This window comes from Ruditapes philippinarum, unplaced genomic scaffold (assembly GCF_026571515.1).
Source record: "Ruditapes philippinarum isolate M1 unplaced genomic scaffold, ASM2657151v2 ctg336_1_1_1_1, whole genome shotgun sequence".
NCBI classification, from domain to species: domain Eukaryota; kingdom Metazoa; phylum Mollusca; class Bivalvia; order Venerida; family Veneridae; genus Ruditapes; species Ruditapes philippinarum.
The window spans coordinates 428,011-442,145 of NW_026859998.1; the positions used below are offsets into that span (position 1 = coordinate 428,011).

The 14,135-nt window shown below is 34.3% G+C and overlaps 1 protein-coding gene across 1 annotated transcript in view; it reads right to left on the reverse strand.

The window, feature by feature from the left end:
• The window catches only part of LOC132758584 (proto-oncogene tyrosine-protein kinase Yrk-like), a 56,454-nt gene that overhangs the window by 26,331 nt on the left and 15,988 nt on the right, over nt 1-14,135 (reverse strand). The window contains exons 3-7 of the mRNA XM_060750273.1: nt 8,626-8,734; nt 6,214-6,327; nt 4,378-4,481; nt 1,194-1,343; nt 518-682 (exon numbers count right to left, since the gene is read on the reverse strand). Of these exons, the coding sequence (XP_060606256.1) occupies nt 518-682; nt 1,194-1,343; nt 4,378-4,481; nt 6,214-6,327; nt 8,626-8,734 (642 nt within the window). The remainder of the gene's footprint in view (nt 1-517; nt 683-1,193; nt 1,344-4,377; nt 4,482-6,213; nt 6,328-8,625; nt 8,735-14,135) is intronic.

Below are 14,135 nucleotides of genomic sequence, written 5' to 3' on the forward strand. Positions count from 1 at the left end.
AAAAGTCGCCTAAATCACAAATATTTATACATTTCTTTTAACTGTAAAGATAATTTGATTTTTTTTGATGATTTGTTTACTCATCTGGAAGTGTGCAACTTTGAACATAAATAATATTGCTACACTAGCTCTCAAAGCTTTACTTATATTCACTTTATGTCAAAACAGCTTTTAAAATGATAAAAATAAACCTTTTAAAATTTGATTTGATACTGACCAAGAAAATAGGAGGAGATCTGTTAATGTATCAGATAGGACCAAATATGTAACTATTACATTTAAAGAGAACTTCTTAACCTGCTGAATTTCTTTAATGGACTTGCCAAGCTTTGCATTTGGGACAGTCCATTTAAAGATTAAGGGATTTCTATATCAAAATATAGAAATAAAGCTACAACCAGTATAGAGCTCGGTCAGACTGCAGGAGAAGTGTATGCTGGCCTGGCTCTATACTGGTGGCAAAGCCTAATTACTTTTGTCCAGCAGGTTAAGGGTTTAAACAAGCACAATATCTCACCTTTCCACACCTCCCCAAACTGTCCAGCACCAAGTTTTTTCATGAGTTGTAAAGACTCTCTTGGGATTTCCCATGCATCTTTTGTTTCTCGACTCAAGTCGGACATAACAGGAGCTGCCCTTGGACACGGACTCTTCAACGATCGACACAAACCGTCTGCGCTACCTGTTTAAAATTTACGTCTGCATTTTCAGAGAAATTTTTAAATATTTGAAGGAACTTCTAACAAGTTTTGTTTTCATAATATAATGCTATACAAACTGTGTACCAGGCATAAAGGTGACATTTCAATGACCATAAAACAACCCAAACTAACCCTCTTTGAATCATTTTAATCACAAGAAGGCAACTTAGCAGAAGCATTGACCTTAAGTAGGCTAGCTGGACACCTGTCCTACTAAATTTGTATAGTTTTGATTTTGAGTTTGAAATTGCCAATGGTCATATGATATGGTCCTAACATTAAAAAGCTTGTGTCAAGCAGTCAGCAATAAAGAATCTCGCCAGACTGCTGGTCTGGTGGTTCTATACTAGTAGCATAGGCCTGTATTTATTTTTTACAATAGTAAACCTGTAAAAAATTAAGGGTTACTTTAATGTAATGAAGAATAAATGCACATTTTATTAATATTGAATGAACAAATATTTTTAAAAAAAAGAAAAAAAAATTTCTGACCTTTGTAGTGCTCAACAAGTTCCATAATAGACTTGAAGGGTCGTCTAGCTGCAATGTACACACCACCATCGTCCATGTTTCTCATTTTGTAATGTTTCACACAATCGCCTTTGTTTTGGTCATAATCTCTAATTGACAATACATAGCTCCCTAGAAATGACAAAAATTTTATACGACTTAACATATACAATTCATTCCAAAGGTGACCCTTCCTGAAAAGGTTATATGAATGTACATTAAATTTATTATACATGTACCAATAATCACAAAAACACAACTTTTTAATAACATAGAAAGAAAATAAATAATATTGCATGGTTTCAAAATTTGTAACTGGAGTTTAAAGAATAGTAAAATTCATTTAACAGGACTGTTTGTACCTGAATTGTGTTATTTACTGGAAGGTGTAAAAAAAATTTTGAACTATGGGTAAAATTTGGTAGATAATGTTGAACTGAACAGGGCCACCGAAGGACAAAATTTTACGGGGAAAAGTTTCTTATTCGCCGATATGTGTAAATGATAATGGAAAAGGTATTCAGGCAACATGGGAACCCTTTACTGATGATGATGCTGATAATTGAAAGAAAAATTTTGATGAATTCAAGGCAGTTGTGTGCAGACATCATTAAATCCATTATTCGCAAGTTCAATGATGAAGAACAAGGCAAATACACAAAAGATGCATTTATCACAAAATTACAAATGAAGTGCTGCTAAAAGTAGGGCATGGACACAAAAGATGCATTTGTCACATTAGATTACAATGAAAAGCTACTGACAGTAGTTTCATTGACAAAGATGAAATAAATCAAGACAGTATTGTTTTTTGGTACAAGTGCCAGGAAAGTGTGAGAAAAGCTCATGGATTTAAATCAAAACTGATTAACGAATTACCCAGGCACACAAGTAGTCATAGCAACAACTGCAATCAGTGGCAACAGTCAATGGCGTCCATACAGTGAAACAAAAAAACATCACAATAAGCACTGACATCAACAGCCACAAGAAGAACAACAACAACAAAACAAACATTATACAAGTAAACATGATGGAAGAAAATTACACAAGGACACAAAATGTCAACGCTGTCAACAGAAATATCGCACAAACCAGGATCCAAATATCAAGCTGATCATGCAATGTGCTACTTAACAAGTGTTTTCAGATAAGAAACAAAATATTGACAATATAACTATTGTCAACATAAATCCAGTCAAATAGACAATGAGGAATATCAAAAATTTTACGCATTACGCAGACATCCTCAATTTTTCACCTTTTACTCCTGTTCGTGCATTTGTCCCGACTAGCGTTGTTCCCACCTGTGTCTCTGTTAAATTTACAATTGATACTGGGAATGCAGTAGATATTCAACCATTAAACAATTATCAAAAATGAAATGACCTCTAAAGTCCAGACAAACAATTGATTAACATCATGCATATGCAACATGTTTAATGTATCTGGTAAAATAAAACTGAAATTGAGTTACAATTACATAACTTTTCAGTCATCATGTTATGCTGTTGACAGCCTGAAAGTCTCTCAGCTAAATTTATAATCCACCAGTGCAGCTCATGTATTGCAAAATCATTAGTTTTCATTGGGCACTAATTTTTGGTGGTTTTAATGAATAAATCAGTCAACGAATTTAAGATCCAACAAAATTTCATTTTGCCTGCTTTATTTCATTTTGTGTGCTTTATGATTATTTTGCATTGCATTATTTGATTCTTTTCTTTTTCAGCAAACAGACAATCTATGAATTTTAGAACCCTAAAAAATGTTCTATGCGAAAAAACACAAAATTTCATGACCATGAAATTAAGTAAATTCACAGTATTCAATCTAATCATCAAGCCCAAAGTAAGGTAAATAAAGTGTCTTGACTTAATTCAAAAGTGTCAGGTTATTTAGGATGAATGCATGCTTCACATTAAAGGGACTCCACTTAGATTTTTATACATGATGGGACTGGAAATAATTTTTTGAGATTTATGTTCCATTTGATGTAGGTCTAGACCAATAACTTGTGTGCAAAATTTCACATCATTTGCTCACTGTTTTTCCAGAATAATAATCCTTATCGCCAAAATGACCTAAACTTCCAAATGTGATGAAATGTTTTTCACTCAAATTTGGCTAAGAATAGCACAAAAATACAATTTTCAATACAGTTTTGAATATATTTCTTAATAATCTTTTGCAAAGCTTTCTGTTTCATGTGCCCTAGCCGATCAATGTAAAAAATTCAAATTTTAAGTTTTTAGACTTTTGGACCTCAGTGGAGTTCCTTTAAGGTGATGCTTTTTTTATAATATACACACATAGGCTAGTTCCCAAAGCTGTTAGGGACAGGTTACATGAAGATCTTTAGCACATGGTGCGAAGGCTGGCATAATAATGAAGGTCATTGAACTTGCCTACAGAGTATTATCCCTTGACACTGTCATAAAGCCTAAAACTGATAAACTAAGTGTTCTTCTTGGTGCAAAAAGCTTTCAATAATGCTTTAAGGTGACCTCTCCACTTAATGCAGACCACAAATGAAGGGACATATAGGCTGGGTTATGTAAAATTCATCATAAAAAATACTATTCCTTATTGCACTTAACAAATATGTCCAAATCAAGGCCAACAAAACATGTGAACCAGTCAAATAAATTTAAATATAACATAATTCAACAATAACAAAATCAACCAACAACTTAGCTATTGGCACAAAAATAACAATGACCCACCCTCACACTCAGTCTCTTAAGAATTAAATTTCAACATAATGTCACCAGTCAATTCTAGCTTTCGTTAACAAAAGGCCGTCCTAGTTAAGTGCACTTTAATAATTTTATAATTGATCAAACTAGTATATCTATATGTCTCTATTATAATGCTTCAAATTTGAAATAGTGAGTACTTTATGAAGTTGTATCATAGTTTTGACCCTTGAGCCTGCTTAACTTGTGGATTTGCCCTGCACTGATTTTTGGGACAGTCCATTTAAAGTTCAAGGGATTTCAATATCATAATACAAAAATTGAGATACCAACAGTATAAGAGTCTTGTTTGTTTGCACCGATGTCAACTCTTGCCTGGCTCTATACTAGTGGCAAAGGGAGATCATTTCCAGTACAAGCAGGTTAAGGGTTTAACTGGTCAAATATACAAGAACATATTCTGATACCTGGACAAGTCTCGCTTTCTCTAATCAAGAATGTCCCTACTTCATTTCCTTTAGCTAACAAATTCCTTTCTGTTTCTTTTCGTGTCACTTTCCCAAAATACCATCTGTAAAACAAAATAAATTGTGCCATTCTAGAACACCAATGATATGTTTTAAATGCAAAATATTTTTAAAAATCAACGAAAAGTTTTTTTTTATACTTTTCTCGTATATCATAGCGCAATGCATATTAAAAAAAAATTCTGTCTCAGATTCTTTAAAATAACAGAGGTGAAAGATTCTAAGTTGCAATGATATGTTTTAAGTGCAAAATATTTTTAAAAATCAACAAAAAGTTTTTTTACTTTTCTCGTATATCATAGTACAATGCATAAATTATCAAAAAACAACTATCACAGTCTTTGTCTTCAAACGGGGTTTGCTCTGGTGTGTTGATAGTTTCAACTCCGGATCACGGCAGTAAGCCACTTTAAATTTACCAGAGCAACTTTCAAACACCACAGTGTTCTTTGGCAGACTGCCAAGCAGTTTACCAGTACTACCGTAGTTGCCTTCACTTTGGCAAGGAACTGATAACTTCTGTACATGCCAGAGCAGAGGTACAGCGCGAATGACCATAGAAAAGATATCATGATCAATAACAACGAAAGTGACCTGCACTGAATATGAAAGTAACTATGATATCTGCAGAGATTGCACTGTTATACAGCTCTTATCAAATCATAAAAAAAACATTTACTTTCTTTAAAAACTTCCTTATAAGCAATTGTTTTTAAAAAGTTGACCAATAAATAATATGAAGTACATGTAAATGTGATAATACTGTAACAGTTGTGAAACTTTAAGAATATTCATGTATGCATCTAGATATTCTGGAGATGCACATTATAAGACACATGCAGACGACACCTTCTGTTACTTAGTTGTACAAGCTAGCAGACGGCTTCCGAATATATTAAAGGAGCTCCACTGAGGTCAAAAAGGTCAAAAGACCTAAAAGCACAAAATTTGAAATTTTTACATATATCAAGAGATGCATGCACTTAAAATGGGAAAATCTGCAAAAGGTAATTAAGAAATATACTTAACTTAAAAATTTATTTTTAGTATGAGTCTAGCCCAGTTTTAGTGAAAAGTGTTGGTCACTTTGCATAATTAAAAATTATTCTGGAAAAACAGAATGAGGAAATTTTGCACACACACTCTTAGCCTAGACTTCCATCAAGCAGTACACCAATTTTTGAAAAAAATATTTCCAGTCCCTTCATGTAAAAGAAAAAACAACCTCAGTTAAGTCCCTTTAAAACTACATATCCCTAGCCAATTATAAGAACAACAGTCAAGAGCAAGTTGTTTCAAATTAACCTAAACCTTCTAGCTGAAACTTAATCTACCACTGTGACCAGTGCTGACCAAGATCAGATGGCAAGGATGTTTGATCCTAGTCACAACTTTTTCCTACTCAGTCAGTACTTGTTTGTTTGTTTCATTTTACGCCTTTTCCCAACAGTTTTTCAGTCATATAGGCGGTAGTTTCCTAACCATCGTTCCTGGAGAATTACACCAGTACTAGACTACCTTCCTCTGGGCTAAACTACCATAACATCTCCCGGGGATCAAACCTACGCCAGAGAGGTAACTGGATTAGAAGTCATCGACTCTAACCCGTCGACCACAGAGGCGGTTCAGTCAGTTCTTGAAAAAGTCCATTTAAGATACTTAGCATAGTAAGGGTTAATATACAGAAGAATTTGGTGTATATAATTGGTAATAATTTAATTCTCTATCTTCTGTGGTATAACTCTATCTTCTGTGGTATAAATATAGATGACTTACTCCTGGGACTCTATTGTATCCTCAATAGCCACGTAGTTCCTCGGGACATATCCCTCATATTTACTGTTCTGGTAACTTGGATCTGTATGTCGAGCAAACCACCAGTCTTCATTCCTATAAACATAAACATTTAGAAAAGTCATTAAAAGTAAAAAAGGAAATTTACTAATAATGTTCATTTTTTTTTTTTACGGACCGGACCCTTGGTAGTTTACTAAAATGAAAACAGAAGTCCTGTCATAGAAACAGTGCATTAAAAAATTACTATTCTCAGCACTTCATACTGGTAGTAAATCAATTTATTCAATAAGATAATTAAAATCACATGCTATTAAATAGTTCAATATGTTGGTCAGCCACATTATAAGGAAGAAGAATCTCTTTAAAGTGTTAGTGACCTTGAAACAAATGACCTATAATTCCCACCATAGGTTTGAGGTCTATCTTAAAACCCCTACAAAGATTGGAGGTCTATACAAGGTGCTTACATACCAAATATCTTAGATACTGTTCATGATACAGAGGTGCTAAGAAAAATGGTGGCAGTGTACATACAAGACATAAATATGAAGTTATAATCTTGTATGAATTATTCAAACTATAAAACATATCATTCACAAATACTCTTAATATAATCTTTAAAGGAAACATTTCTGTTAAAGAGAGTTTATCAAGCATGAGAAATAACAAATTCAGGAAGTTTCTCACAGTCTATAATTTTCTTTAATATCAGTCACATTTGATTATATGTTACAGTGAAAATCAGAAGGTATTACTTAAAAGATTAATAAAAAAATAAATAAAAAAAAATAATAAAAAGAAACAAATATACAGATGTTTAATTTATTTTGTAAACGTGTTTTTTTTTTGTTTTTTTGTTTTTTTCTTTTTCATTTTTGTTACTGCCTCTGGTAGACATATCTCAAAACTGATAAACATTTTAAAATATTCATTTAATTTTCCACCAACCTTCCTCTCAAGCCATCTACAAGAGTACATGTTACAATTTTGTACTGAAATAGTTCAGCGTTGAAAGTACATTTGAGGCAACAGATAAAAAATATGAATGACATGTGTTGCAATAAAATAGCATATTAATAAATAATCTTGATATGTGATAGTTGCAGCACACAGTTGTGATGTCCTGAGAAGATATCATCAGAATAAGAACAAAGCTTTCAACTATTTGACAGAACTCTTCAGCTTTAATGCAGTCATTAAGAACATGTGCTACCAACAAGTTTTGTTTACGAGTGCCAGTACTGATGCCAAGAGTATTATAAAATGCTCAAAGAGTTTCACAAATTGGCTGGTTTACAGAGTTTCACAAACTTGGCTGGTTTACAGAGTTTATCAAACTTGGCTGGTTTACAGAGTTTCAGGCTGGTTTACAGAGTTTCACAAACTTGGCTGGTTTACAGAGTTTCAGGCTGGTTTACAGTTTCACAAACTTGGCTGGTTTACAGTACTTTCAGTGCTTTGATTTTTTATATATCTCAATATCACAGCTCATTTTAAAGTAGAGTAACCACTTATGCATCATAATGACTCCTCCCAAAGTTTTCGTAATTTCAATATATTTCCCTTTTCTTTGAGGAAAGTACTTATAAAACAATGATTTTTTATTCAATATGAACCAAAATCTATTAAAAACTCTTTAAGAAAGTGAACAGAATAAATGAAATGCTTTATTGTTTAAATTTGTTTTGATACATTTACCTAATGAATAAGCATAATGAACATGCCCTGTTTTGAATTTGGAATTGCCCTTAATTAAAACAAGAGCTATCTATATGACAGCACCCTTGACTATTCTCAGTGCTTGACTGTAAAAAAAGTGGCATAACATTGTAAAAAGGTAATTCAGAGTAATGGGGCCTGTTCCACCATGTTAGATAATCACAAAAAATACAACTGTGTGAAGTGTCAACACATAACCTACAATAGTTTTGGTGATACCAACTTGCACACAAAATTTTTACAAAACTGTGAAGGCAATGTCGACACCGACGCTAGGGCAAGCACAATAGCTCTCCCCATTCTTTAAATATTTAAGCTAAAAATACTATAACTGAGTAGCAAACAGTATAAAATCTGGTCAGGTGGCATGGACACACATGCAACCTCGAATATATGAGCCGCGTCTTGACAAAACCAACGTAATGCGTTTGCGCCCAGCATGGATCCAGACCAGCCTGCGCATCCGCGCAGTCTGATCAGGATATCAGTTTCTCTACTTGTTATAGAGTTGGTAAGCGAACAGCATGGATCCTGATCAGACTGCGTGGAGGCCCAGGCTGGTCTGGATCCATGCTGGTCGCAAACCCACTATGTTGGTTCTGTCATGACGCGGCTCATATTATTATTGTTATGCCAGAGGCATCCCATCAAGTGGTAATAATGTCTACTTACTCTTCAGCTCCCTGGTCCAGTAAGACAAGAGTGTCTCCCTTTTTGAAACTCAGATCATCTTCCGTTCTTGCATCGTAATCATATAAAGCATGTATTTTACGCTGTGGGCCTGAATATACAGAAAAACACAATGTGAATAAATGACACTAACAATATATCATAAAAGTATTCAATAACATTAATTTGGCTCTTGAACTGCAGAATTTGTGTAATAGACCTCGAATCTGGAAGTTTCCATTGTTTGTGAAAGGGATTTAATAAAGAAAATATGACAATAAAGTAGACATTAGAGTCTGTTCAGAGCATATTTATTACAAATCACATTTGTCAAACCGGTTTGTTTTGTATGCACATTTGTCGCAGCCTGGAAATGTGACAATTATACTATTAAATAGACAAACTTGAGGAACAGTTGAATCACATTGGTTACATATATTGTAGACAAAATTTAAGCCGCGTCATGACAAAACCAACATAATGGGTTTGCAACCAGCATGGATCCAGACCAGCCTGCGCATCTGCGCAGTCTGATCAGGATCCATGCTGTTTGCTATCAGTTTCTCTACTTGTAATAGGGTTTGTAAGCGAACAGCATGGATCCTGATCAGACTGTGCGGATGCGCAGGCTGGTCTGGATCCATGCTGGTCGCAAACGCACTATGTTTGTTTTGTCATGACGCGGCTCAAATGTGAGAGGTATGGATAATATTAACCCTTAAAAATGCTAAATTAATGTAATGGATATGCCCAGCTTTGTATTTTGAACAGATTTACTACTTATAAAGAAATTTCAAAATCAAATTACAGAAACCGATAGCCAACAATATTGAGTCTGGTCAGACTGCATGGATCTGCAGACTAGCCTGAATCTACACTGGCGGAAAAGGTTAATCACATTCTGATCCAGCATGTTAAACAAATATGATTATATAATTATTTCTGATGAAGGTTGTTGGTGGAATAATAAATACAGTTTAAACTTGACCAGGTGTTGACATTGGTTCCTCGTTCTTCTTTTTTATATTTGTAAATATGATTATATAATACAATTTATATATTTTATAATATGCTTAATTACTTCTTTAATGATTCTGCAATGTTGGTTTATACTAAATTTTTTTTCCTTCTTCTTTTGAATTCATTATTGTTCAATTGTGTAGCAAGCATAAAGCTCATAGAAAAGGTCTCGAATCCATTCCTGAAACCAACCAATACTGAGTAATAAGTGTAAATATCTTGCTCAAGGAAAAAATGATTGCTCCTGACAGGGTTTGAACCTAGTCGAACAGCGATCCTTAGATTACTGGTCCGATGTGATAACCACACAGTCATGCACGCTTAAGTGTTACTATCCTGAACTTTATCTGATTAACCTTAGGCCTGATTTCTTTATGCTGCTTGTACTCAATAACCATCCTATGTTAAAATCTTTCGTCCAGATTTGAAAAAAAAATGCATTTCTATCCATGTATGTAAAAAAAGGTTAAGAATATGTAAAATATTAAATCTGCACTCTATTCATCCTACATGATGCATGACAGTTTTTTTTTTCAGAAGTAGGACTTTTTTCTCACTGTCTGAAATTTCACCTATTTAATTTTATAAATCTGAAGTGGGAATAAAACTAAGTACATGTGAATTTAAAATATCAATATGTTAAAATAGAAGCATCGCTACTTGATAAGATGATTACATATCTGTCAAACAAAACATATAACAAAACGCTTTAAGTACAATTTACACTCACAGGGACTCACATAGATGATACATTGTTTTAAATCACACTTTTAAATTGTTGAAAAAAAAAAATGAAAAGCTTAAAAAATTTACTTCAGTTGTTTAAATTGTTCAAGAGACATCAAACTTTTTGACCTATGATATCTGTTTTCGGATATATTTGAACAAAAAATTGATAAAAACCTCCACAAAACAAATTTTGCTTATATACTGAACAATATTAGAATGTTACTGTATAATTTTGATCAAGATTTATCAAAATACTATATTTATATATAAACATTTCGTAGTAATAGAGCAACGGTGGGTAATATCGACCCTTTAACGCGATACTATTCAATGAAATGTTGATTTAAGAATTTAGTAGCATATGACCTAAGCATATGAACCAGCTTTTTCTATTGGTTGTTTCCAACCAATACGGTCGTCCGTTTTTACCTTCTTAATGTCAGTGGCATATGTTTTCCAATATTACACGTGACACTGTCAGTATCGACCTCCTTTTCGCTAATATCGACCCCCTTTCAATTTTTTAAAAATAAACACAATTCAAGGCTATAAGATTTAAAGAAAAGTGTATCGTTAATAACACAGTGCGATTATCAACCCAACAATTTCATTATAATTATACTACATGTAGTCATTATTTATGTTTATTAAATATAAACAAGACCTTAACACATATCAGGCAGTTTAAATATAAACCTCTAAAAAACATGATGAATAACTTTTTTTTTAAAAAATAAGAATACAAACGCAAATTACACTTGAAGATATCTATTTCATTCTCTTTTTTCTTTTCAATTTCAATTTATCTTAAATATAACAGTTTTTCAAGCAACAACAACAAAAACAACAGTTGCATATGCACGATAGTACATTTCACTCACACGCATTGCACACAAAGACAAACGTGGCTTTCATTGACCTCTGAATCTGTGTAGCCGGCACACACTACATGCCATTGCCGACAAACATGATTCACAAGAAATACCATCTTTTCTTGTAATTCTTCAGAAGATCTCCAGGTTTTGCACTACAGGACAAACATCGACAAAGCTCTCCTCAAAATCATCACTGTCGTGATCCATGTATGGAATATCGTTATCTGACATATCTGTATCAGATTTTCAGAGCTATAAGTTACCTTTTTACTCTTTGGAGTTTTGCTTCTTTGGTTTTGATGATAATTTCTTTTTAAGGTTTTTCCTGTTTTTCTCGCTTGCGTCTTTCTTTCTCTTCCTTCTTTCTGTTTTCTTTTAAGTTCTCTCTGACACTTTCTTTCTTCCTTCAACCTCGCTAATCTCTTTTCTTACGATCTTCTCTTTCTTTCAACATACTTAATGCTTCATCCCCTGATAACGTTTCGGCAACTTATGCCGGAGCTGAACAATTTTCTTTTTTGGTTTTTACTTCTGGCTCACGTAGTATGCAGAAGTATTGAAAATGAGCAGAAATAGAAAGAAGATATCCGTTGCCGGGTTTTTTTTGATAGACCTTTGGGGAATGAAGAAGGTTTGGGGAAATAAGGCAGTAAAGGCCAAACGACTGGATGATACAGCATCTGAAGTACTTAACCTCAGGGGAACACAAGGGTGTTTTTGATTGTATTATAGCAGAAATAGAACTGGCAAAGGAAAAGACTACTGAATGAGTGCTTACAGGCAAAGTTTGTTGTGCAGTGTCAACAAATCGGGAATTTACGTCGGTTTTACATACGTTTTTTGTTACTAGACGTAATTTGAAATATTATTGTTGACAGTAGAAAGGGGAACCGTGCTTGAATAAAGAGCCTACTACATTGACAAAATCACATCGGACACATGGCTTGAAATTTGCCAGCTTCAACAGAGTTTGATTCAGAATCAGTAACAGTGTTTTTGAGTTACTGTTTGAGTGTTGGAAACTAATCTAGCAGGACCAAGTTTTGTCTTGTCTATACCGTGGACTAAAGGGGAACAAACCTGATCTACGAAAGCCATTTGCAGCTTTTGGAAGGTAGTACTACCTTACTCCAAGCTTGCTTAAATATGCCTGGAAAGTCTTTCTTTGTGACCGCCTGGCCAATGTTTGACATTTGCCAGGTTTTCACAGCCCCGCTTGCCAGGCGGACTTCAAAGGGTGAGAAGAGTCCTACATCGGCTGCCTGCATGAAGATGTGTAGCAATTTGGCAAAAGACAATACAAATATAATTTGATGATCTTTACAAAATTGAGCAGCCTCTAGTGTCATGTTGGGTGGAATGTCCGTCACAAAGAGGAGTACAGGACGTGCAATATTTGTTTTAATTAAGGACTGGTCAAGGACTTTTAGAAAACTCAACAAAAGTGTCCGAAGTCATCCAACCATTAGGGGTTGTCGTATAAATGGCTTCCGGGAAACTGCTAAACCAACATCACGGAGTCTTTCCCCAGGAAAAAGAATCATTGGTGGCAGGTATTCCCCAAAGCCATTGAAGCCAGCCATAACAGTAATTTGCATTTTAGTGCTAGCTACAACATTATATACATGTTTTTGCACCAGACGGAGCCAAAACTTTGCCAGGTTTTACTGACAGCGGGAAACCGCTTTCATCAGCATTATAAAGACGGCGCGGGTCTTTTTAATAATGCAATCATAAGTGTCAGGAAAACTCCTTTTGTAAATACATATATACACCAGTATAAACCAATTAATTTACTTTTTCTATTGTAACTGCCGCGCGCTCATGCCCGAGAGACATAGGCTTTCTAAATGCCATCTCAGGATGACGCCTTTGAAAGCCAACAAACCAGTCCTTACCCGGTAGATTATCACGGAAAGGTGTTTCACGTCCGTCGAGGTTTAAAATATGCTGGACTTCATAAACAAACTCCTTCTTTGTAAGCGGGTAACCAATATCACACATCAAATTAGCGTAAGCTACAAGTACGTTTTCCTCTGCCGGCGTGAGTACAGTTTTCCGTCCAAGAGAAGTAGACTCAGGTACTCGACCAGAAAGTTTGTCCAATAGCGTTGTCTTAGGTAATGCCGTAAGCCTTTGCCGCTCCTTTCCTACTCATTTGGCCACTTCTAACCATCTGTATAGCTAAAGCCATTGCCTCGGGCTTGTACTGCCACCCTTTTCTTAGCACAAAATCTGCGATGACATTCTTTTTCCAAACATATACCTGAAAATGAGAAAAAAGAAAATAGAAAAAAAATCTATATTTTGTCAATGCAGTATATAAATTGTATGTCACTCTGTGTATATTTTTAAACATGTTTAGATCTAGTCATGGCAACTAAGAAATATCATCTTGCCCCAGCAAAGAATCTTTTCGATTTACAAGTTTATGTAATTTTTACGATGGGGTCGATATAACTAGATTTTGAAATAATATTCTTTTTATTTCGAACCCCGCGTGATCCTCTGTAAGTAAAAAGCAATAACCTTGAGATCATTTTTTAATCACATATAAAGACTATATACAGTTATCCGGAGTTAAAATATCTAACCCAAACAATATTTTTACAAATTGAACAAGCAGAAATAATAACTCACTCCCCTTAACGAGCTGTTTAAAACCTTGTTCGATTTCTACATGAAATGTCGTGATCTTGTTTGCTCAAGAGAACATTAAGAATGGCCCGCGTTAAAACGTAATCGATGACATCATCAATAATAATTGATGGACAGCAAACATAACCTTAATTGTAAACTCATTAATGAAGTTTAACGGGAGGGGGTCGATATTATACGAGGGTCGACATTACCCACCGTTGCTCTATATCGGTATATATTAAACATTGT